General features: G+C 43.5%; 1 protein-coding gene across 1 annotated transcript in view; it reads right to left on the reverse strand.

Moving 5' to 3' along the window:
* kcnk9 (potassium channel, subfamily K, member 9) overlaps nt 1–21,601 on the reverse strand; it is a 42,431-nt gene extending 20,830 nt beyond the window's left edge. The window contains exon 1 of the mRNA XM_030121357.1: nt 20,902–21,601. Within this exon, the coding sequence (XP_029977217.1) occupies nt 20,902–21,529 (628 nt within the window). The 5' untranslated portion in view covers nt 21,530–21,601. The remainder of the gene's footprint in view (nt 1–20,901) is intronic.
* Nucleotides 21,602–25,691: the final 4,090 nt, after the last annotated feature.

The raw sequence follows: 25,691 nt of genomic DNA on the forward strand, positions 1-25,691 counted from the left end.
TTATAATAATAATAACGGTAATGATAAAGTCGCAGTCGCAGCCCTCATCTGTAATTCTCTGTTTATCTTCCCGACGCTCCATCTCTCCCGCATGCATTCAGTCACAAACAGCCTCACAAAGGGGACTCAGAGGCCAACCGATCTCCTGAATACTACTAATCAACAATGAGTCACCCAACACCTTATCAGATCGTCATTGTGGCGAGGCTCCTCAATCTTCTGTTTCGCAGCCCGGCTCGCGGCACAAGCGCCTGCCTGGGAGAGTCATCCCGGTGATAAAGCACCACGGGGGAGATGAGCATTAACAAGGTGACTCATGCTTCTGCAACCTTCAAGGCAAATCATAATTCCATATTTCATTTGAAAGGATGTTGCACTAATTTTCTCCTCTTTAAATGCGCGCCTGCGAGCTGTCTTTGAACTCCCCCCACCCCGTCCTCCTCCTCCTCCTCCTCCTCCTCCTCCTCCTGTTTGGGCCGGGTGGGCGACCGGAGGAGTTTACCAGGAGACTGTCAGCGGCACGCCCGAGTGGCGTCGCGGCGGGACGCCCGCCCAGATTAGTTTTGGGAAATTACTCGGGTCAAAAAGGTATGATTTGTCCTGAGGAGAGAATTAATGGGTAAAAGCTGCTTGAGCCTGGAGGGAGCTGGATCCTCGGGCTGACATGTGGTGTTATCGCAGGTGCTTTTTGTGGGCTATATTAGTCCTCGTGATAATTAGAGGCTTGCAAGGCGATATCATTACCAAGTCTGTCTCGTGAGAGAGAGAGAGAGCGAGAAAAAAACTTGTCCCTGGATACAAATACGACGGCGTGATGGTTTGAAATGTCATCGCACGGCAGGAAAGTTTGAGTTCTAATTCAGACGAGGACCTTTCTGAGCCCGTAGAAATTGAAAAACAATTACCATTCCACACACAAATTCATCTGTAAATGAGGACTGATTGCTCCCAGACACCGTCTGAATTATAAACACACAGACTGCTGCTTGTCGTCCTTGGCCCAGTTCGGCAGGAGTGATGAAATCCCGCCACAGCGCCGAATGCAAGGATCGCTGGCCGAGCGCCGCCAGTTCAGTATCTAATGACAAACTGCTTATACTAATAGAGTTCCTACTAATAGAGAACATGAACTGGGTTTCCCTATCTTCAAACGCCCTGTAAGTACACTGAATTGTCTTTGAGGAAGACACTGAACATGACCTTAGCACCGAGTTAAGAACATCGAGTCAGTACAGAGGAGGCTAGCGGAGCCGCTAAAAGGTAAAAGGTGTCTCGCCAGTCCATAGCATAGCCAATGCAAGTATTGTCCCTGCTCACATTAACGCCACTTATAATCATCTAAGAAGGGATTTCAGCAGCAAAGCTTCCCAATTAGCGTGACAGTGGGATTTGAAGACAAAAGCTCTTTCTCCAGGAAGAGATGCTGAAATTTTGAAAGTGTTTCCCCAACAAACAGTGATGGAAAACGTCAATGGGCCGTCAATACAGTAAAGACGGCTAATTAGCACTTTGCAGGAAAGCTTACTTCTTCTTATCAGACAATTACAGCCGAGAGCTGTATGGATTTCTGCTTCATCATGGCGGAGCGTCACTCTGCGGCCGATTCACCGGCTCAAAACTTAATTTGTGCTTCTTTGTAGACGACGGAAGCGCCGCTGCTCAGTGGCACGTTTTCTATTTGTGAGAGTATCATTTTACAATGCGTCAAAGCAAAGTTTGATCTTTTTTGTTACATAACTTAACTATTTATCACATAAACCTTGAAGATGCGTTTGGGAATCCACAATGACAATAAGTTCAACTCGATGTAACGTTTGCCGACTCCTGTTTAAAGTATCTGTTTATACCTACTCAGTGATCCATTAGTCTTCAGCTATTAGCTCCTTTCCTTTAAATATTTGCCTGGTATTGAATTTTCACTGAAGATAGGCCATGCTGGGAAACACGGATGATAAAAGCCAGGCGACTGGTAAGATTACACACAGTAAAACCAAAACAGACCAGAGGAAATGCTTTTTACAGCAGGGACACAGTGAGAAAGGTGAGTTTGTTGCTTTGTAAGAAAGTTCACCGTAAATACTGGTTCGTGTTTTATTTGGGGAGAGCCACTTAAAACACAACTTTTTGAAAATGGCATTGTTTTAATCTCAGTTAAACCTTTGATTATTCCACTGAAAGCATCGCTGGTCATCACAGTCCTCATTACACCATCTTTGGATATTCAACGTCATGTGGGAGATTTATCCAAGGCATCACGCCAAACTCCCCCGTTCGGCTTCGCCTAATGAAGCTTTTCGCCCAGCGTTGGAGAGGTGCTAAGTAACAGGCACTCATGCAGTCCTCCATGAAACCTCCTCCCCAGAGAAAGAGACGCCACTTGATCCGGTGTGTCCCTGCAGCCTCTCCGCTCACAGCTTTTCTTTTTCCCGTAGTTAAATGGTGGGCTCAAACAGATGCCTTGGGTATTTTTTTTTTTTTGTGTTTATCTTGGCAGATATGTGCATGTGTTGAACCGCACCAGCTCTCTGGCTTTGGTGCTCTCTTGGTTCATGCTGGTACAAAACACTTGGCTGGGAAAACAGCTACAAAACAGCTTCTCTTTTTGCCAGTTATACCAGCTTTTTGACAGACTTAATTTGACTTCTGGCATCATAATAATTTCTCCCAAAGGAAATACCAACAAAAGAAATAACACTTCATGCAAAAATCCCAAAGGGAGAACTACAGAACCGGCAGGTAGCGCTTGAATCAGAGGAATCAACAATCAGTACATTTCATGAAACGCTTCCTGACACGTCGTACTGTAAACCACCACCAGCTGACATTTCTGATGGAAACATGTCAAATATATGTTGTAAAATCAAACCTTTCCTCAAAAAGAAGTCAAATACTTCAAAACTACATAATGAAACCAACAAGAGGCGACCAAGCTTTATCCCCAGATGGGATCAAGGAGGAGAATCTCACGTCAGCTGTGTGGAGATGTTTCAGTTTGAGGCTACTTCACTGCCTGGACAGCCGTAAGACTTCACTGCAACTTAGATTTTTTAGACTTTTCTATCAAATCAAAGAAAGTTTTGAGATAATATGAAGTCGTCTGTTGAGACGTTGAACTATTGAGGACTTCACACTAAACACACAACACAGAATGGCCCATTCAGAACAAAAAGTCATGAGTCTTATTCAAATACTGAAGTGATGGAAAGGAATGTCAATGTTAAAAAAAAAAAAACACTGAGATGTTGTCACAGATGAGTCTCATGTGGAACCAAATCCCTAGTTATTTTAGAGTTAATCAGATGGAAAACTACCTTCTGGAAGTTGGAGTGAACGTAATTTTTTCTCAGAGTTCGGGGATGAGCAGCAGTTCAGACACCGTCTCTTTGTGCACTGGCTTTATTATACTCTCGTTGAATGAATGACTAAGAAAAGATGTTTTTATGTCAAAGTTCTTCATAAAGTTAGTCATTAAGATCAGCACTGATTGATTTTTTTTTTTTCCACTTCACTATGATCGCAAATCCACTGTACAGGCTCAACACCAGCATGAATACCACCGTTCTGATTTCACTCAACTGAATGAGCACATCGCTGATCTGATTTTGCAGGATGTCATATTTATTTGATCATCTCGTTTATCGGATTTCAGAAATCTGAAGAGAACAGGATTTACAGAAAATGTACAAACTGCAGGTGAGGCTGTGGAGATGTTGAGCCGAACCACTTTGGCTTGTTTGTTCTTTCCACCCTGTGTAATTCCACTGTCACTGTGCTATCTCACGGTATTTGTTTTCCGCCCTCCGGGGGAACCACATTTAGTATCAGAGACACTGCTCGTGTATCAAAAAAAAAAAAAAAAAGAAGATGCTAGCGGACCACACACTGCGCACAAGCCACCGACGCTGATTTCATGCTGCTGTTCTGTGGCAGTAACTCATACAGGAGACCACACACTCCCACTCCTTCCACCGATGGGATGAAGTGGTTCTGATAAGACCGTGTGGGTGAGTGTTGCAGCGCGGAGCTGCAGGGTCCGGCAGGATGGAATTAACAGCAGGTGGCGGCGAAGCAGAAGCGCCGGTCATCTTCACCCCGAAACCACAAATTACACGAGACGGCTCCGAGCGTCGAGTGTATGTTTATGTATTTTCTTCACGGGTAACATGCGAGGGGGAAAAATGGAGATGAAATGCAAATCCTGACGGTGCTGGAGAGCCCAGCAGTTTGGCAGCTGGGTGCTGTGCCGTGCTGACTCACCGCCCAGGGCGTCCATACTGGATCAAAACGCACCCGGCAGCCAACGGATGACGTGAGGTAAATGTCAGATCTTATGCTGCGCAGGCCACTCCACTCCCGGGCCGATGGAAAAGAGGATTTTGATTCAGGAGATGTTGGTTTAGGCCACATCAATAGTATAAAAAAATTAAAAAAAAAAAAAAAAAAAAACCCTCACAATTCCATAATTTAAGAGTTCCAGAGACATATTCAATCCCATACAAGAAGATTTATGACCCAAAGTCGTTATCTCAGAAACCAAACGCTCGATACAAAAAGAGAGTTTAACACACTGCAGTCAAACAAACTCGGCAACAGAGAGCAAGAAAACTCCAATAAATTCACAGTATGCTTTCAAAGTATGGAATCTCTGGTCTTAAGAAGAGCAGAAGTGAGGAAAAAGAAAAAAAAATGGACAAGGATATCAATTAAATAACAAGTGGTTCTGTTATTTTTTTCAATCTGAACTATAGTGCTGAATGTCTGAACAGGAGTGAATGCCGAGGCTCAGTTCAGACTGTAACTGCTCCAGCTGATTAAGTGCTCTCTTGTGCTCCACTTGTGTTTATTCAGTTGCCTTCATTCAGTGCAGCTACTTCACCTCATTACATTCATTTCACAGATTTAGTGGGCGCTCACGTAAAGATTCCGCCATAACGTTAAAGGCTCCCACGGCAGCACACATCGTCCAAGATGAAAACAGAGATTCAGAAAAGTTACATTTCAGGCAGTTTTGCATTGTGAACACAAACAGGGGCTGTTAGCCTCTCATATAAGGAGCATTTCAAATACAAGAATTAGGATCAAAAACGTTGAATTCAGGGGCCACAAACAGCCAAGTTTGATTTTGAGAGGGCTGAAACGGTAAGATGGGGATAAAATAACCTTTAAATTTCAACTTAAATGATTGTCTTTGTTGTGACGCAGAGTATTTGTGATAAAAAAAATTATTTTCACACACAAAAGAAGAAAAGGTGAAATGTCTAAACAACTTCTAGCTGTTGTTTTATGCATGTTTTTACAACTCATTCTGACAGTGTAGCCTCAAGGCTAACGCTAGCTTCCTAGCATTGCTGTAGCTATCTCTCAGATATCTCAGTACAGTGTGAAAAAGAAAACCCTTAACCAACGCAGATTTTAAGGTCATTCCATAATGTTAATTCAAATGCGCGTTACAAACTATTACGATGTTTCAATAAAACTCTATAGCTCATGTAAAGTTCACTATAGCAATAATCCCCAGCATTGCCATCTGTGTTAGCTAACATAGGCTAACTTATGGCAAGACTTCCACAACCTTTTTAGGAGGCAGGTGAGTGTATTTCAATCCTATAATTATTGAAATACATGCATGTTTGTAACATTGTAACTGTAATCAAACTACTTACACACTCAGTACAGCAGCTTTCACCCTGCCGCAACAAATCATTCAACTCAGCTTTTAATCTTTGCTCCGTGTCAAGACAACTTCAACAGGATTATTGATGTTTTGAATGTCTACTTGGCAAATCAATGAGATCACATCACTGATCTCAGCCTCACCGCTTCAGGTAAAAGTTAAAAAGTAAGACACTGGTGAGCTCCACACTGAAAAATACCAGGAAAACATAAATGAAACTACTCAAATGTGCAACTAAAGCTGAAAGCATTGCTTAAAAGCAATCTCTCGGCAAAAGAAAGTTAAGATACTTTATGGCTGAAAATAAATTAAACATTAAATAAAAATGTAAATAATATTAAATAGTATACCTGCACAATACTGGCTAGAAAATACAGCTTACTATCTGATCACCAAGAGCTTTTTCAGACTTTGAATATGCTGCAGATAAAACCAGGTCCATCTTCGAACGTCTAGATTTTCTATATTCAATTCAGATCTGGAAAGATGAATCAAAAATAATCAATAGAGAGTGAAGAATCAATCATCGCGAGGGAGGATAAGCAGAATTCTAACTGCTGGTTCTTGCAGCACCGCTCTGGACCAAACGGCAGCGTGATGAGTCTCTCAAGCACAGCTTGGCTTCGTCAGGTTGTTTTTAAAGTGGTTTATCGTTGAACATGGATTAGACTGGTTTTCGAAGAGTCGTCGATGGGGAAAAAAGGAAAAGTCTGGCCATCAGGGTTTAATCAGTTTTATGAATGAATCATATAAATCATAAAACACTCAGTTATAATTACAGGGAGCATCAGTAAAGTTGCAGGAAAACTTTTCAACTTTTTGAAAGAATCCTACTTAAACCCTGCGCACCTTTAATGTAACATCTTCAAATGCTACAAGAACAAAACAGCCCTTTCACAGCGTCTCCCGCAGACGAGCGACTCGCATCTCATCTGTTCGGTTCATCGCAGCTCAAGTTGGAATAAACAAGAATCATCCATTAAGCCGCGTTCTTCATGTATCAAACGACACGAGAGAGGAATTTAAATGCGCCGCAGCCGGCGCCGGGCTCAATATTTGATACAAAGATTAAATTTGCAGATACAATCTTGCTACATACATAAAGCATATGGCCTAGCCTCGCCGTGCATGTCATTACGTCTCATCTGTGTCTCCGAGAAAATAACTGCACTGATAGTTCTGCATAATTAATAGGCGGGAGCGCCGCTCCGTGGGAGGATTCTCCAGAGTTGAGCTGCAGAACCGTCAAATCCCGAAAACAATCCCTGACATGCAGTTAATTGGTGTAAACTTTTCCCCGCCTCGATCGCTGCGTGTGACAAACTATGACATATATATTGATATTCAGCGCCGGGGTAGCGGGACGCGTGCCTGTTTTATTAACTTGCCGAGTGCAGGAGTTCAGCGCGCGCATTTGTTAGAGCAGGTGTTACAGGTGCGCGGCACATTAGCGTAGGATTCCGGCACGCTGTCGGCACTCTGTGTCAGCCCCGTTAGAGAGAGAAAAGTTCGCACAACGGACTGCTCCGGTGAGATTCTTCTCTCTCGCCTCAATCGACCGTTTGCCGCAATTCAAGCTATCAACAGAGATCCTGGACCTGTTCCTCCCTGTCTCTGCTGGAGTGGACCGGTCAGCCACTCGCCTCCTCTTGAGGCCTGACATTCCTACACTTTCCGCTCCAAGGTAGAGAGACGTCCTCTTCACACAGGCGAGAAGACACTCGTCCCAAACTGTTTAGGATGGAGGGGATCGGCAGTGAGAACTCCACGGGCCGAGCTGCAGTCAAACTGAATACGCAGCAGACGGAAGCTGGCTGCTGTCGTTTTCAGATGACTCCCTGTTGCGTCTCTAACTGCAGCGCTGCCAATGCTGCTCACCTCAACCTCCGGCTAAGCTGCTGTTCCAGGCTTGATAGCCTTTTTTTTTTTTCCTTCTTCTTCTTCTTGAGGAGGCTGACGAGCGCGGAGCTGGACGTCCTGCAGGGTAGGATGGCAGGACCTACAAATGAGTGTTTTGCCTCGGGGCGAGGAGCTGGATTCTGTAGCTGTAGCGGCTCTGTGAGATGCGCGGCTTATCTTGGCTGCTGTGGATGAACATGTTCAGATTTCTTTCACACTCCGTGGCACAGTAGTAGCAGTATTTTTTTTTTTTTTTTGGACACTATGCACAGTTCAACATTTTAATACTTCCACCTCCACCAGGAGTCTGCAGCCAGTGGGGCTCTTCAGCCGGAGAGCTCCTGAAAGCTTCATCCATTAATCCATCGGCGATTCAAGCTAACTATGGACGAGGGCAGGGTGCATCCTGACAGTTCACTAGTCCATTAAAACTCTAACTAAAGAACAGTGTTTATCTCATTTTTTTTTAAATATCGTGTTTAAAAAAAACCTAAAAATGGTAAAACTACTCACAGTCAAAATTGCTGGAAAACAAAGACCAACAGAAGGCATTGTGAAAAGATTGCAAAGTAAATACAAAAAACAAAAACTATTATAACAGTAAATAAAAGTCGTGGGGAGCCAGTAGAGAAAATGCTTCTCAGCAACTAACAGTCACATCTCTACTAAAGGCTGAGCTGATTGACACCTGCTCTTTAAACATGGTGAAAACATCATCGCTTGTTGTATATTACGCCGACTTGATAGTCCATATGGAAACAACATGAGAAGCTATGAACTTATGTGTGAAGACCATGCGGGTTGTGAAAGCTCTGCTCTACTACATCATGGGGTTAGGGCTTAAAAATCCACGTAACGGTGTGCTCAATGTGCACTTTTTTTGGAGAAGCTGCAATAAAACCGTGGTTGTGGTGTCGTGCGCAAAAGCTTGAACCCCTCCGATTATACAGACGGTGCTGTGCAGGAAGTTAGGTTGTAGCTCGACACTACACTGTCGATCCATCAAATTACTCGTTATGACAAAAATAAACCCACTGCCAAGGAGATTCTTGTGAGTTCTTGACTGATCCTCCTTCTCCCCTACAATATGGTGGGAAAATGTTCCTATCATATACAACATCAGTCATGAACGCATTCACTACACCAGAGTCACACACACATCAGCCTTTAATCTTTAAGCATGAAGTATTTTACACGATCCGTAACACTTTGTGTTCTTCAGACTCAGTGTGTCCTGTAATATGAAGATTATATATCAAGACATTGAGCAGATCAGGTCTTCAGCTTCTCTGTCTGCCACATGCTTCACACCCTGACTCCTTCAGTTCCTCTGAAACCCTCTTCTGCTTGGGGTGCGTGGCCCTTTAAGACGAGCGTAGCTGAACTTGCTGAAGTTGTTTATAGCTCTCTTTTGCAATAATGATAATGCGTCATGTCATCTGCTCCTTCGGGGTGGAGCTGCGGGGGCAAACTGTGCTGCACACGGGGGCCTCGCATGCACAGTTTACCCTCTGAGCGGTGAAAACAGACCAGCCGTCTCTGGAGTCAGAGCCTCCCGCCGAGCGCATCGGCACCACGGGAACGAACGCGTTGCCATCGATCTGTGTGCAGACCTCCATCAGGCTCCCGCCAGGACACGCCGGCAGAGCGAAAATAATCTGCTCGCTACAGAAGTGCAAGCGGGGCGAAGGCCCTCAAATCATCTTTTCAATAAGTGGTCGAACGGTGTATTAACAAGCGTCTTGCTTGGAGATGAAAGGCCGATCGCTGATTCATGTTATGACGATGCGAGGGATAACGGCTGCCAAGCGGCGAGGTGTTAATTCAAAGATCAAAGATGTGATCTGGCAGACGGAGCCGCTGGAATTAAGAATCTCAATGAGTGGAAACACTGAACCCTCCATTAATCATTCAGACAGCGTGGATGTTTGCGTCATGGCAGCAAAACACATATGAATGGGTTTTTATTAAAGTTTTCTGGATGCAAAACTAATCTGAATCCTTAAATCAAACATTATTATTCATACTCTAAGATGCAAATTCTAAATATACAGTTGTAGCACCATCTTTATGACAAATTGTGTTTGAAACAAAGTCAACTCTCCAAAATGTTGGAAGCAATGTTTCAAAAGATGATGTGGCCATTTTTATGCGACTTCAAAAACCCGTCATCCTTCACATTATGCTCTGCTAGCTAATCAATGCTGCATGTATCATGATCGAATAATATACGGTATGATATATAGTATTTTAGGTTAACTTTACAGAGGTGTCAGATGCATTATAAGTCTCTGACCCACACATGAAAATAACGTTGTTTATCGTCTGCAAATGATTGTTGTTACTGTCTATCTACTGAGAATGTGCAGTCGTCAAAATCACTCCCGATTTTTCAAAATGGGAGTAGAGGACTGTTTCATCCACCTAGTAAACTTTAGTAGACCTAATTTTGAATCACTGTGCAAAGTTGGGAAGAATTTCGTTCTCTGGAACTCTGTCGTCTGCAGTTTGTGAAGTTGGACACAGGACGACTCTGAATGGAAAATCCAGTGTGGTTTTGCAGAACTAAAGTCTTCTTATCACTCACATAAAAATTCAAATTGCTTCAGTAATGCGTATTATTGACGGTTTATGGGTGTTTTGTAGAAAAGAATCAATCTTTTCATTAGGCTGAAAATGAGGCCTACCATTTATTATTATTAAAAATAACAGTGGAAAGGCCTTTTAATTCACACCTGAACCAGCTGCAAACTCAATTTGATGTCTGGGATAAGTGCAGTTTGTTAAAGGAAGCTCTCCTGAAATTTTGAGCACAAAAACCTGAATGTAAAGAAAACCCTGCAGTCGGTTAGTTTCAGTGCGAAACACTGACACATTTTGGTGTCCAGATCATCGAATATAATCAGCTGTAACATCCTGTAATGTCCATCCCTCATAACAGCTGGAGTGATGGTTTACGGCTCATTTTAAAGCTCTTTTCATGCTTTTTGTCATTTCTTTTTCTTTTTACTACCATGAGTCAGATTTCCTCCTGGTGTCCCCTACAATCTCATGTTGATCCTACAGAGGGCGCAAAGTACAACTGAGTAGCTTCTGGAGTTGGTCAATTTTTTCCGTTTAAAAAAAAAAAAACAACAATTCACTGATTATTTGATAAAATTTTAAAAGTCAACAACAAAATAAATAATGTATCAAGTATCTCAATAACAATGTAAATCAATCATCTGCTGTTATAATTAACTTCTGCATAATTTACAGCCAAATGCAGGACTGGCTATCTTTCCTTTAGAGTACTCATTTAAACCTGGATCAGATAAAACCAGGTAAGCACTATAAGCACTTTCTGAACTGCTGAAGAACAGGGCTGGAATAAACACCCAGAAAGAGACGATGGGCGCAGCAGCGATGAGTTACGAGGCCGTGGGGATCCAGACGAAATGATGCCTTCATCATTTGGGTGGAAGGTGAGCCGAGTTTGTGTTTTATTGCTCCTTGAATGATCCAAAAGGTTCGCTTCTGGGCAAATTTGTTGCTATTTTTCATTTGTTTTGCACTTGATGGCTGCTGAAGTCTCGCCAAATTAGCTAAAAATCTTCCTTTAAGGATTCATGGACAGCAGCTTTAACCACACGCTAACATTACAAGCTAAGGAAGTAATCACTGTACACACAGATAGAAAACAGTGTCATCTGGATGTCGCTTTATTGACTGCTGCCTGAGAGAAGGAGGCCTTTGTCCTTGATGTTTTCAAGATTTACATAATCGAGGAACAATAAAGCCTTTGAGGCTTCAAGGAAATTCAGAGGAGAGAACGAGCTTATTGACCCTCCTGGTGAAAAGAGTCCCTGACTGCTGGGAAAGGAAGGAGGGGGGATAGAATTCCCCAAAACAGCTGTGGCGATATTGTACATCCAATCAGTCCCTGTCAAGAAGGACAATGTGGCCCCGTCCCGAATCACTTAACCACACCGCCACCCAACAATCACCGTCCGCTCCACCTGACAGGCCCCGTCAAGATGACAGCGCTTCATACCAGAGCGATGACGGCCGATCGGAGCCCGAGTGGCAGCCTCCGCGCCGCGAGGGGCCGCCGGGCCAATCACCGAGCCCCTCTGGGGTGTGGAAACGGACCCTCCAAGACGCTTCGCTCCGCCGTCGCCTATAGATCGCATTATGCTCCAGTGGGAAGGCTCTACAGTAAATCGCTTGTAAGACGCTTTCCTGGAGGGGACACACACACACACACACACACACACACACACACACACACACACGTTCCTACACTTCATAGCCAAACACGTCTTTGAATTGTGCGAATAGATAGAAAAGAGAACATGCAAACTACACAACAAAGACCTCAAGCTTGTTAGTGATTCTGTCGCAATGAGGAGGAAATGCCACGACAGAAGGAGTTACACTGAAAAAAGTGTTTCTTTATGACAAAGATCGTCATTTGATTTGGAAAAACCTAAGAAATCCCTCCATTATATCTTCAAACTAGAAAAAAAAACAACAAGGAAAAGATGAAAATTTTGAAAAAATGGGAAAGCAGGAAAAGAAATCAAAGGAAAAAAGAAAGATAAGAGAAACCAAAAATTGCTTGTAACTGCAGTAAACGTTAGAATAAACAGTGTGGCTCTAAACTGATAAATATGAAAGACTAAAATAACCAAGATGTAATAAATAGCTAAAGCAGGAAAATTAATCAAAAAAAATTTAAATATCCAATACAGCTAAAAATATCATAAAATATATCTAAATTGTATTTGTGAAACTTTATTAACGTAACATCATTTTTTTATATGGATAGAATTTCTTGAGGGGAAGGGTTTGTTAATTTGTTGATTGATTGGTGATAATTCATGGTTTGTTGCTTCACATCAATGTTATTTTCATGTGTCATTTACCAAATCCATCCCATCATTCAGTCTCTACTTTAAATCGCCACTTTTTGAGTCAATGTGGATGATTGACGCCAATAATTGTATAAGTACCATAGAGGAAAACATTTATTTTTACATTTTTTTCTAATCTTGAGAAAATGAGCATTGAGGGAAGATCTATAATAAAGCTTCGGTGAATCAAGATGCCTGATATTCACAATGCAAATAAACTGAGATAAAAAGTAACTGACACTTTGAGTATTTTTCAAGAGAAGTATCTCATCTTTGTGTTTTTTTAAACAAGAGTATTTTTACTGCTAACTGTGCAAAGTCTGGGAAATAGAACAGTAGTTTCATTTGAGTACAGAGTTTACAACATGCAGCAACTCTTTAATTCATGAACATCATTAATCTTCTAGACAAAAAAGATTTAATTTATTCTAAAAAATTGAAAATATGTCCACACAAATTGTAAAATCACAGTAATAGATCCAGTTCCTGGAAGGACTCGTGGGGATCTATTGGACTGAAATAAAAACTATTAAAAATGACTTTCCTCCTGATTAAACACCTCGAGTTTCCGTGTCTTCTTCCATATTGGACTGGTCAAACTGTTTTTGGGTGTTGATGAGAGGCAGAGCGGAGCTGGAAGTGACAGTTGCCGCTCGGTGTAATGGAAACTGTGACAAAGGCTCCAACAAAGACTCTGACTCATCTCCGCACGGCGCCTTCATTACAAGAAGAAGAAGAAGAAGAAAAAAACAAGGGCCCGCAAATGAATCCGTGAGGACGCCGCTCGCTGCAGCTGCTCCACGCCACACAGTCTAAACACTCAAGTTACTTCTCAACCTTTAACCAAACAGTTTTTATGTTTTTGGGATTGGGTCAAATGGCTTCAAATAGAAGCAAGTTGTTGATTTTCAGAATCTGGACAAACAAATGTTTCACCGGTAAACTGCCAACTTCGCTGAACTCAAACTTTCGACTGTTGGAAGAAGAAGACCGGGAGACTTTTGGATTTTGAAAGCTGGTTGAGTATAAAACGTAGCCAGAGCTGGACTGTGATTTGTCACGTGTCCCAAAAACCAGTAATCCGCGCGGCTGCTAGCGAACGTCTTCTGAGTGTTTGTTTTAATTATTAGATGATTAACTGTCAGAGTTCTGATATCGGAACTGAATTTCTCATCACTGTGAAGTTAAAGTTTGATCGTGTGGAAACGATGACGAAAAGGCGCTCAAAGCCACTGATGTTGGTCCGACTCGGTTTCTATGGAAACAGGGCAAACTGAAACACTGCTGGAGGACATCATGACTCCCAGTTCTTATTCTCCAGGGACGACATCGTTTTCAAAACGTCGCAGTGTAAACGCCAAGCTTTTCTGAAACAAAACTGATCATCAAGCTTATATGAAAGCCCAATCAGGAGCCTCAGAGGCGATGGCCCACCTGGACCAGGACTGAACACTTACTTATGCTGCACAGGCCCCGCCCCTTTCCTGTATGACCAATCACGTGCCAAGGCAGGTCTAGTGGGCCAATCAAAGCCTTTACATCTTTCCGTCCTTTCTTTTTGTACTTATGCAGTAATTCCCGTTCTTACCACTAAGTATTGTATGTTTATTGTGTGTTCTGAAGCTGCAACAGAAGAATTCCCCGCAAAAAATCGATTTTTGACTCTCGGTTTTCCCACCTGTCGCACGTTATGTTTCCCCTAAAAAGATCTGTTTTACTAAAACGCGCCCAACTTTCCAGCCGTTGTTAAGCTCTCAATCAGACCTCTAATGCTCCTTTATCGCCCCTCTCAGAGCGTTAATATGTTACTCTGACTGGCTCATTATTTTCCCTTCCATCTGCCTGATATTGGCCTTTTTATCCGCCGCGACACGCGGCAGTCGGCGGCGCCGCTCTCCAGCTGCAGCGCGCGGCCCGTGAAATCTCCAATTAATTCCAATTAAAAGAACATATTTTTCATTTCATCATTGTTAGCCGCAAATATCGTCTTGATTAAAAAGCAATTATGTTTTTTCGTCTGCCGTTTAACGCGGGCTTTAGAGTGCGGCTCGCCGTGATTACACTTTATTAGTCTGGGTTTCACACAGAGGTTTGCCGCATTAAAAAAGCAAATGCTGGATTATTTCTCGCGGTGCTGCAAGGGTTTTTTTCTTTCTTTGCACAAAAACGTCACTGATGTGTGTACATGTGTGTAGCCAGAGCCTGAGACCTGAATTTCTTCTGTATATGTATAGATATACACACACACACACAGTCACTCACACACACATGTTGATATTTCCAGACATTTACCAGAGATGACTCTCACCTTTTAAGCTGTCTTTAGTCTCCCAGCAACCGCTCAATGTATATACGTGCACACGTATGCATGCAACCCCCCCCCCCCCCCGACACACACACACACACACACACACACACACACACACACACACACACACACACCACTAAGTGTCACATTTGGTGCAATTAATCAGGAGGAATTAATAGAGTCAAGTCTCCGGTTGGGTGAGGGGTTTGTAACAAACACTCTCAGCTGGACTCAGTTTCGCACCCCGGGCCGGTGTTTTGTCTCCGCTGTGACGATAAAGGCGACGAGCATGTGATCTCCACTCCGACCTGTTATCGCTCAGTCGGGTGAGGCCTCCGGCAGCAGGTCACACTCGTGGTTTTTTTTTTTATAATCTTATCCGATCTTCAGGTTTTGAAGCGGAGCGCTGAGATTCAGCCTTCTGTCACTGACTGCCCTGTACTGGAGGAATCACTCATTTATGTTCTACATGCACAGGAAGAACAGAGAGAGCTGTCTCTATACATCAGGGACATAGTTTTTAAGTGAAAACAGAAAACTTTCGTTGTGTTTTGGAGGTCCATTCACACAACAACGACACCCATGTTTTCAAGGCGAGAAGACTTCACTGGTTTGATCCGGATCAGAATTCAGGGGAGATTTCCAACATGTCCAAACGAAGCATCTTCGCTACATTGTTTTCAGCATTTCTGCCATTTTCATGTAAGCAGACATGATTTTCAAAACGTTGCCATGTAAAACGTGAAACTTCACGGAAACGAAAACACAAAAACAAAGTGCTTTCACTGGAAACGTTGTCGTGTAAACGAAGCCTCGGTCCACCGGAGGGCGTCGCTCTGAATGGAAATACTGCTCAAGTGTTAAAAGTTCATAAGAAAAAGTCAACAATAACTATTGTCAATGCCATGAAAGAAGGTAAAGCAGAGACAGTGTTGTGAAGAAGTTTAAAACCCTCATTATTCACGTCTTACGTCAACACTGCCCCCTGTGGTCAGACGTGGCACTGCTACTTCAGTCTGTATCCACAAGCTCACAAGAGACAGACATTTCAGTTTATTTATAACAAACTATTAACTATCACAGGTCAGAACATGCAAAGTGTGTCAAGTGAGTCCTGATCCAGAGACAGTGGGAGTCAACAGGCTGACTGAACCTTTTTGGAGATATCTGATAAAAAAAAAAAAAAAAAATTCTAATTACAAGGATTGTCAGGCGATAAATTTACACTTTTCAATCTATGTAATGTGGAAGAACATCACATAATGATTTTTATAACTTTACTTCTGCCCTTGAATCCATCAACAATGTGCATTTTTTTCAGTTTCTGAGAAATTAAAAACAGGGATTCAAAGGGTTAAAAGAGATGCTGAGTGATGATTGGTAAATGTACCATGATGTTGTCAAGTATTGTAAGAAATAAAAACACTTACAGACATTATGTAATAATAACAGTGCTCTTTCTCTTTCACCTAATTTAAACTAAAGTGCTGTCATGTTGTATTTGCAGAGCATGAATGAAAATTCTGGCCCTGAAAGCAACTTATTGCAGTTCTGTCAGTTTTTTTTAAAGATCCGTACCGTACATTCTGTATGTTGGTATTCTGATATTCAATATTATTTTATGTAACCTCGTTAGAAGTGAGTCTGAGTCCAAATCTGAAGAGAAGTGTTTCCTGTCTGATCAATAAAACAAAGGAGTTTTTCATTTATTCAGGATTTCTTTAAAATCAGAAAGAATAAAACGTTTGTCGTGAGTGATTCGGGAGGGGCAGTCAATGAAAAGTGACAAATCAAAGTGAAGTCTCTCATCATTATTCATTATAATCATTCAAGTCCACTGATGATCACAGACTACTGTCTTTTCATGATTGATTTGTTGTTTTTGTCTTGACTGAAACATTCAAATTCTGTCTGAGCGTTCAGATTTCTGCAGAACTGAAATTCTTCCTGATGCGACTGATTTAAGTCGACATAACTTGATCATGAATGCTGAGTCAATCTCCACACGATGACGCTCTGGTTTAGCCGGTAAACGATCCTCCACTGTGTTTTCATGACTTTCAGTCTGTTTGTTGGACTGTGATTGGCTACGAACACTCAGAGCTGGATTATAGATCTAAATGCGTTCAGAGGTGTTGATGAAAACATCTTCCAAAGGGAAGCCAATATTCTCGGGACAGCCCACACTTTGAGAATCAGAGTTTCAGTGAAGCCAACGTGTCTGCATGGAGACGTCAGGCGGCGTTCGACTCCTTCATTTACTTCTGGAGGGCCTCAGACTGTGTCTGCACTGTGAACGCCGGCGTTACGATGATAATGGCCCGAGCTCCTCAGACTCACAGTGAACACATGATTAAAGCTGGCCGCTCTTCACTGTGGACCTCAAACAAGGACCCCGCTCTGAATTTAGCGGGTTCATCCTCCTGTAAACATCCGGCAGAGAGATCTTAATAAACATCTTTCAGACGTATTTTTACAGGCCCACATGAAGGAATTTAATTAGTTTCTGCAAACAGCTCGTGGTTGACACAGCCCAAATTGTTTCCTTATCTCTGCGGCGGGGGTTTTCATTTCACACGTTTCACTTTTCGGCGAGGATTTGAGAATCTATCGATGCGCCGCAGGAGAGTAAATGTAGCTTTTCAGGAGGTGAGGCGAATCTCAGAGCGAGTGATGTGTGCGAGCTCGGCCTTCCAGTCCTGAAGACACGGCCGACCGGCTCAGACGCTCAGAGTGACTCTCAGCTCCGACCTGGAGTGTCGGACAGACCGAGTCGGGGTTATGAAGTCTGGAGTGGACGAGAGAGACATCAGGCCGACGTCTCGACTCTTTCCCCTGATTGCCTCGGCTTTCTGCTCCGGCGGCTCGCAGTGCCATCGCTGAGAGCAGCTAATGATGATCGGCTCCATTTTGTCCACTCCACGCTTCACTTTCTGTACCTGAAGAACTTCTTTCTTCTTTAAGCCCGAACTAGAAACAAAGAGTTTAACCTTTTTATAGGGGCTGGAATGATCTCAAGCTTCATCAGCCTGATTATCTCCCTTCATCCAAAACCCAAAATTATCATAAGAGGAAAATCATTTATGAAGGATGCAATAGGGTTGTTGTTAAATATAGTTTTTGACTAATTTCACTCTCACTTGGGAAGAAACTGCATCCATCAGATTCTAATTTTCTCAAACTGTTCAAAGACATATAGTTCAGGGACGATTTTCAGTGGTGGATTGATACACTGCGAAAAACTTTAAAAATAGTTCTGGTGTTGGTCATTTTCAGAAAATCTATAGACAACATTATATACTGCTTAGGAACTAACGGAGATTTAGTGGATGATTAAGACACTTCCAGAAAAAAAGTTCCATTACATGATAAAATCCAATGATATTAAGCGACAGCTGTTTTCTATACAAATTAACTAAAACTTCCCAAATTAAACCTGCTTTTTAATGGCTGTTTCTGAAAAGAATAAACTCTTGAAATATCTCAGCCTCACCGTTAAACTCCAGATGAATCATTCAGAATCATTTATGAGGAATCACAGCTGTTTCAGCCCGCAGTTCATGTTGAGGGTGGAGCTTCGGGGATCTCAGGTGCCACTCCATGTGAACCCCTAATCATTAAAACCAATCTGCACTTTCAGAGACCGTCCCCTATTAGTTTTAAATGAAAACAGTTATTAGTTGCAAATATTTAAGATGTTTTATCTCCAAATGTTTTATTGAATGATTTGCATAATGCGATAAAAAGACGGTAAGTTAACAAAAGCCTGAAGTTACAGTAGGTCATAGTTAGTAAATCTGATCTATTCATATTAGAGCTGAACATAAACTGTAATGAACTGCTCTTCAACGCCACAAAGAGCCATAGAAACCCAGAAAAAAAAGAAGAAATAAAGACGTAACGAAACATCGGGTCCCTTTGCACGAGACAATTTAAACGATTAGTATTTACAGTAATGCTGTTCTTGTGAATGAAACACAAGGCTGGAACAGAAAATCTGATTCACTGTAAGACCTTTTTGACTTGTGACCAGCTGGAAAATTACCAGCCAGCTTTTCCAGGGAAGTGACGTCAGTTTAAATGTTGGAATCATGAGATCAGACGCAACTGGAAGACACCATAGTTTAACTACATGAGGACCATCATCATGATCTGATGAACTGTGTGGAGCTAAAGCGAACAATGAACTCCTGAAACCAATATTCAGTATAATCATTCCTTAATTCAGAGAAGTCGAACACAGCGGCTACAGACAGGTTAATTCCATCTTCAGTCCAATATAATACTGCATTAAGAACCTTTAAAAATTCTCTTTGTTGTGGCACAGAGTACACAAGATTAATATGTCTATATTCACAAACCCAAACAACTTCTCGTTTTTTTGAGTTTTGTCCATTTGCTTGGTGGTTCGGTGGTTGGATTGGAGTCTCTTCCAGACCAGTTTGGCCCACCAGGTTTAATGCCTTCATTGAAGCTACAAAGCTTCAGCTTAATGAATGTGGCCACTTCCCAGAAAAAGGCCAAAATCCCCCTTTTCCTCCCATGGGCCAGCAGCGGCCCACCAGAGGGTTCAAGTGAGGAATAATCTTAAAACAAAGAAAGGAAAACAAAACGTATTGACTACAATTCATCCAAAAGAAAAAGCACAGGACACTCAACCCCAAACTCCCAGTGGATGGACAGAGTGGCTCTACTGATGTGTGAATGTGATTAACAGGGTAAAGTGCTTTTGGGCACTTGATCATGTCACATGCCAAAATCCATTTAGCTCCATTTGGAGTTTGAGCTTATTTTCATGCAAAAAGAAAAAAAAAAAAAATCAGATTCATGACATGTGTTTCCAATAGAATATTTAGCTGTCAGGATGCATAAGGTGTGAATGAGTATGCACGGAGCTGTATGTGTAAAATCACACCTGGAACCGCTGGTTGTTTGAAAGAAGTGTGATCAGATCTGCGTGTTTCCAACAAATCCGCTTCATCCAACTTGAAAGCGAGCGGGCGTGTGGTCAGTGTAGCCTGGAAACAGCCGGTCAGCTGCACCTTTCTGCTGCGCTCTACACCTTTTAAGTGTTGCCTGGCAAGCCTGAGGACCGGCCTGGTGCATTAGTCCCCCCCTCCGCCTCCTCATCCTCCTCATCCTCCTCCTCCTCCTCCTCCACCAACACACACATCTCTGCCTCCCATCCTCACCCCTTCACTCTCACCCTCCTCCTCCTCCTCCTCCTCTTGAATAACATCTCGTGACTCGTCACTGTCACCACCGCGCCGGTAAAAAGAGCGGAAAATGTCCAAACACAACAGGCTGCAGGGTTCTATTTCAACTTTTGAAGGCGTTTTAGGCCCGGTCCAGTAAATTACAAATAAACTGACTCAAGTTCAACCGAGTGCTGTTGTTAGAAATGGAGAATAAAGACAGTCTGACGCACTTTTCTCCAGTTTTTCCCGTTTACAAAAACAAAACTAAGACGACGCGTCGCTGCCATCAACGTGACGATGCGGGAATTGAGTGAAATGTGAGGAGACTGGTTTGGTTTTTTTGTTTAAAACCTTCGATCAGCGTGTAGGAAAGTGATCTGTACTGCAAATCGCGGATCTGTTTCCGAGCGTAAAGGAAAGGGAGCGTAGTAGTGTGAGTAGGAGTGACACCAGGTTAGAGGCTGAACTCTCGTCCTGCCTGCGGCTGATCTCAGAGGAGCTGTTCCTTTCAGCACCACCTCCTCCTCTCCAGCTCCAAACTACACATCTGGTTACAGTAGAGACATTTCGCACACTGATCTCGCTCAATCACGCACGAGGGTGACGCACGAATAAAAGTTACATCCTGTTTTTTTTTTCAACACCACAGATAAAATAATCCCTCCTCACATTATATCCGCGCTGTTTGTCCCGGCTGTGATTAAGAAATCAGAGGATCCTCGTGCGTCTCGGGTGTTGCGTCCTCCATCTCCCCGCGCTGCAACGTGTTGCGTAAAAACTTTAAAGACTCGCGTGTTTCTGCTCGCATCCGACCCGACACGTGCCAATTACTGAGCAGAAACTGTTGTGATTTTTTTTTTTCTTTTCCTGTAGGAATTCAAGTGCGCACGCGACAAAGCGCGCCAGCTGTCGCAGGTGCGGGCTTACCTATGGTGGTGATCACCGTGATGGCAAAGTAAAATGACCCCGCGAATTTCCACTGCACCCCGGCTCTGTGGGGCTCAGCCTCCATGATGATGGTCTCCAGCTTGCGGTAGTCATCCTCGCTGATGTTATATTTCCCCTGGAGACGCTTCTCCTCCGCTTCCAGCTGCTCCTTCTCGCGCATCTCGAAGTCGGACTCCAGGGCGTCGAAGACGGCGGCCCCGACGAGCAGGTACGTGAACGTGCAGATGATCAGGGACAAGGTCCGCACGTTTTGCCGCTTCATGGCCAACAGGAACCGGCGGCCGAGGGGCTCATGTCCCCTCGGGTTCCCCGGGAAGGCGCAGCAGCGGCGGGCGGTGGGGAAGCCGTGTGGACGGCAGCAGCAGCGCCCGGGGGCGGAGGCGCAGGAAGGTGCGCTCCGGGGACGCTGGCCGTGGCGGACGCCGGAGTCCGGGCACGCGTGGAAATCCCGAGCCTTGTAGTGATCCCGGTAACACACCCCCAGATCCTGCTCCTGGTTCGCGGAGAGACACAAGAGACTGCTGGATCTTCTGGACCAGGAGCCCTGCAGCCGAGAGACCCTGCGCAAGACCTGCCCAAACCAAGTCCTCCCGGTGCGCAGTGCCATCAACAAGCTGCTTCCAGAGCCTGCTGCTGTGTCGATCCTCCTCCAGCCAGATGAAGAAGAAATGTCCCCAAATACAAACAAAAACAGCCCGATGTGATCCCGCTTTTTTTTTTCTTTTAAACTTAGTCAGTGATGTGAATGAAAATGTGCTTTAACTGAGCATCTTCTCTCAAGTTTCAGCTGAACAGCAACCTGTTCGCTGTAACCTCATCAGCGTCCAGGCTATTTTTAGCAGCCATTTCTCCTCGTGCAGGAGTTAAAAAAAAAAAAATCAATTTACAGTCTGTGAAATCCTCCAATCTTCCTCACAAACAGCAGGCATCATCACCATCATGGAAAAAAATCTGCTGAGTCGTCAGAAATGATGGGAGGGTCACAGAGGAACATCAAGTTGGGAAATGTCACTCATAGGACGCGCAGGAGGATTTATTTAAAAAAGAAAAAAACTGAGAAATCTCAGGTCGGTCTTCTCCTCATCTGTTGCTTTTACTCTTGCATCCACTCGCCACTTGTTACAGGGAAGAGAAACAACATATTCCAAGCAACGAAACCGGTCCCGCTTGAGAAATAAGATCGCAGCAGTCGGAGTCCAGAGAAAAGAAAGACTTTAGTGTTGGAATAAAGAAAGCTGATGGGAGGCGAGGACGCAGCGAAACTCATCATCCTCCGATGCGCACATCCAGTCGCGCTCTCCAAGGCTTCCTCTTCCCAACTGCCTGTGGCTTATCTGGAGAGAAGAAAAGAACTAAGATGTAATAATAGGAAAAAAATATATATATTAAATTGCACGTGCCCCTGACTTAATCGTGCGCGTCACGAAGTGCTCGTATTTTTTAAAGGATCCACATTTTAAGTCTCCATTAAAGTGGGCGTTCCTCCTTCCGTCTTTCATTTATTTTTTCTCCTTGTTTCATTTACCCCAATCGGTTTTTTGGGGGGATTTTCTTTTCTTTTTTTTTCTCTCTCCAAGTGTCACGATTCATCCGAGCTGTGCCTCCCCCGAGTGAACCTGCCCACTCTGTGCATGAAGCCTCGCTCCTCAGCCGGGCGGCACAAGTGTGACTGCGCGCCCCTCTCTCCTCTGCGCACCCCTCCCACAGTGACCACTCCCACTCATCACATGCACGCTTCACTTCAGCCTCGGGTGGACACGTTGGTACCTCTCTCTCCCCCCTCTTCTTCTTCTTCGTCTTCTTCGTCGTTTTCTCGCTGTGCTCCAGCCTCACCATCAGGCTGTGGAGCAACAGCCGGACTCAGCTGCGCGCCTCTGTGCGCTGTCCAGGGTGCTGAACAGCGGGGCGAACACACACACGGACCGTGCAGCAGGGAGGAGGCAAACCAAGCGTTTCTAGAGAGAATCTGGATATATTAGATGCTTTTTAAACTAAACTGAGAAAGCAGTTATATATAAAAAAAAAAAAAAATCCCAAGTGGAATGCAGCTCAGTTCATCCATCTTTGTAAAACACTGAAGTATTTCCTTTGTTCATGTCCTTTTCCTGTCACTGCTTATGTTTATTCCTCTGCACGTTTGTATTTACCTTATCATGTGTTGTTTCCTGTGTGAAGCTACAAGAAGGACCCTCTGGGATTACTAGAGTATGTCTACATGTCTATACGACTTAATCCCGTGCAGAGTCTCTGGGTGACTGGAGCCAATCTCAGCTATACTCTGGGCAAGGGCAGGATGCACCCTGGACAGGTCAACAGTCCATCACACACACACACGCACGCAAACACACACACAGTGAGAACATTCAAACTTCACAACCTTCTCACAATGAAGTGAGTGCTGCTCACTTCATCGAACCACTGCGGTCTGTGGTCTGTGTTTTGTTTTATTTGAAAATTTTTACCATTTTTGTGGTGATTTGGCCAGATTTCAGCCTCGTGCAGGACGGTTTTAGCTCACGAGCCTTATGTTTGACACTACTGATGGAGAGATGAAGTATGAGTCACACTTGCATACGACTTGCATCTGTCAAGAAATGTGTCACGAAGAGGAAAAGAAAAAAACTTACATTGCACTGGTACATAAGTGGCGTTTTTTTTCTCCATGTCTAGGTTTAACTGCAGCATTATTAATCCCTTGACGTCTTTCAAACTCTTCCTGCTTCCAGTATGTAAATTTTTTAGTTTTAATAATGCCACGAATCCTTTTCTTTTCCTCTCATTTTGCCTGCACAGTCAGTCAAATGAGGCAGTAATTAAGGCGTTTCTGTTTCTACACTGGGTCATTTATGGTCCTAGATTCTATGTCCTAGTATGTTTTGATACAGGAGTAACTGTTTATAATGTCACAGGGTCATCCAAACAACAACAATAACAATAACAAAAAGTATGACTTATCATATGGGAAATGAAGCAATGCCATTTCTTGGAGTTCTTGGTGACAGTAGTAACTTATTGCTCCTGAGCCAAGAACTTCTGCCATCTTTAAATTGACCTCCATTATGTCCTGTGGTGGAGTGTGACTCAATGCACCACCTTGTGGTACAAATTGGTATCACTACAGTTTTTTAATGTTAGAGTAAAAGGCATTACACCCTATACCTTTAAATCTGGTCAAATTTATTTTTTAACTGATGAAATTTTTGATAGAACAAACTCAGTCCGAACAGAACACAGCAGCGTTGCAGGGCTATTAACACACGTAGATATCAGATACGCTCAAAAAAAACAATCTCATCATATCCGGAAAAGGTGTTTCTGTCCCATATTATCCCGTCAGAACGCTTCATTCTTCATTCAGAGCACTGCTTATTGGAGTTTCTACAAATAGACTGAGAGGCAGAGCCTTCAGTTATCAAGCTCCTCTCTTGTGGAACCGGCTCCGAGTTTCAGTTCAGGAGGCTAAAAGTCTCTGCTTCAAAGATCAGGCTCAAAACTTTTCGATTTGATAAGGCTTAGAGTTCAGGCCGGCTCGGGTCATTCTGCTTCATTTCCATAGTGAAGCTGTTACAGGCGGCTGAGAGAGTTTAGTTCATGCCTCGCAGTGGAAGCTCGTGGCCGAGGAGAGGGTTGAAGGTCCTTCCTTTGCCCTCAGGGTCTGGTGTTTGGACTAATGGACAGGCTCTGGCCTGCTAGTCTAACATGCCCACTTTTTTAATTAACCGGTTACAAATAAGCAATCTGTCACCATTTTTAAGCCTGTTGAAATACTTTGCATATTAGGCCTGAAGCTCAGAAGGTACTCACATCGCCTTGTTCTTCTTGTTTGATTTTCTTGTGTTCACCCCATCAGAAGGTTCCTGGTCGGACTCCAAACAGGAAGAAGGAGGTCCGGAATCCTTTAATGATGGATTGAACGGAACATACCAAGTGTGCCAGAGACGAGAGGGAGGATACATTCTTGTAAACTCTTTGATTTCCCTGCATTTCTCTCATTTTAGAAATAGACCTGTAAGATGCATAAATTCTGTAGATGGTTTAATCTCACGGAGGGCGCAACAGGTGTTTAAGGCCTGCTGCCGTGGAGAGTGACGGTGGTGCTGCCTGCCTGGGGAGGGCTGACACTGTGGAGTTTTTCAAGAAGCTTCATTAACTGGACAATGTTAGAGGCCGAGTTCCCTTTAGACCCTTTTTTTTTAGTAGTTAAGATTACATTTTTTTCCCCGTGTTTTTTCTTCAAGTACAGATTGAATTCTTTTTGTAACGTCTGGGGAGCTCTGTCAATAAAAAAAACACCAGGGGAAGCCCACTCCCGCCTCGCTGTGAGCTTCCTCCGCCTCTCTTTCAACCATCAATAAGCTCCTGTCCCTCTGTGACGCTCCATACATCCATAAGTCTCCACGGCAGGGCTCTCTCCCGGAGTCTGAGCTCTCGCTCCTCTCTGTACCTTCCACCAAGCCGAGGAGCTGAAACATGGTCTACAAACCGTTAAGGCTTTGGGATTGTGTGTTTCCATGCTAAGTTTTATCTTCAGCCTCAAAAATCACAACGTTGTTGAGTCGCAAACAGAATTCTTTCCTTCACAGATAAGGTTAGCGCTATTCTTTACAAACCGAGCCTTGTTGTAAGCTATTTGACATTTTCTTTTCTTCGCTGCAGTTCCTCAATAGCAGGAGAGCAGAAAGGTCGTCTCAGGTGGTTTTCAGGACAAAGTCTCCTTTCATCCATCCTTCTTCTGTCTTCTGTAATGCTGAAATTCATTGTTCCATGAC

This window comes from Salarias fasciatus, chromosome 22 (assembly GCF_902148845.1).
Source record: "Salarias fasciatus chromosome 22, fSalaFa1.1, whole genome shotgun sequence".
Classification (NCBI taxonomy): Eukaryota; Metazoa; Chordata; class Actinopteri; order Blenniiformes; family Blenniidae; genus Salarias; species Salarias fasciatus.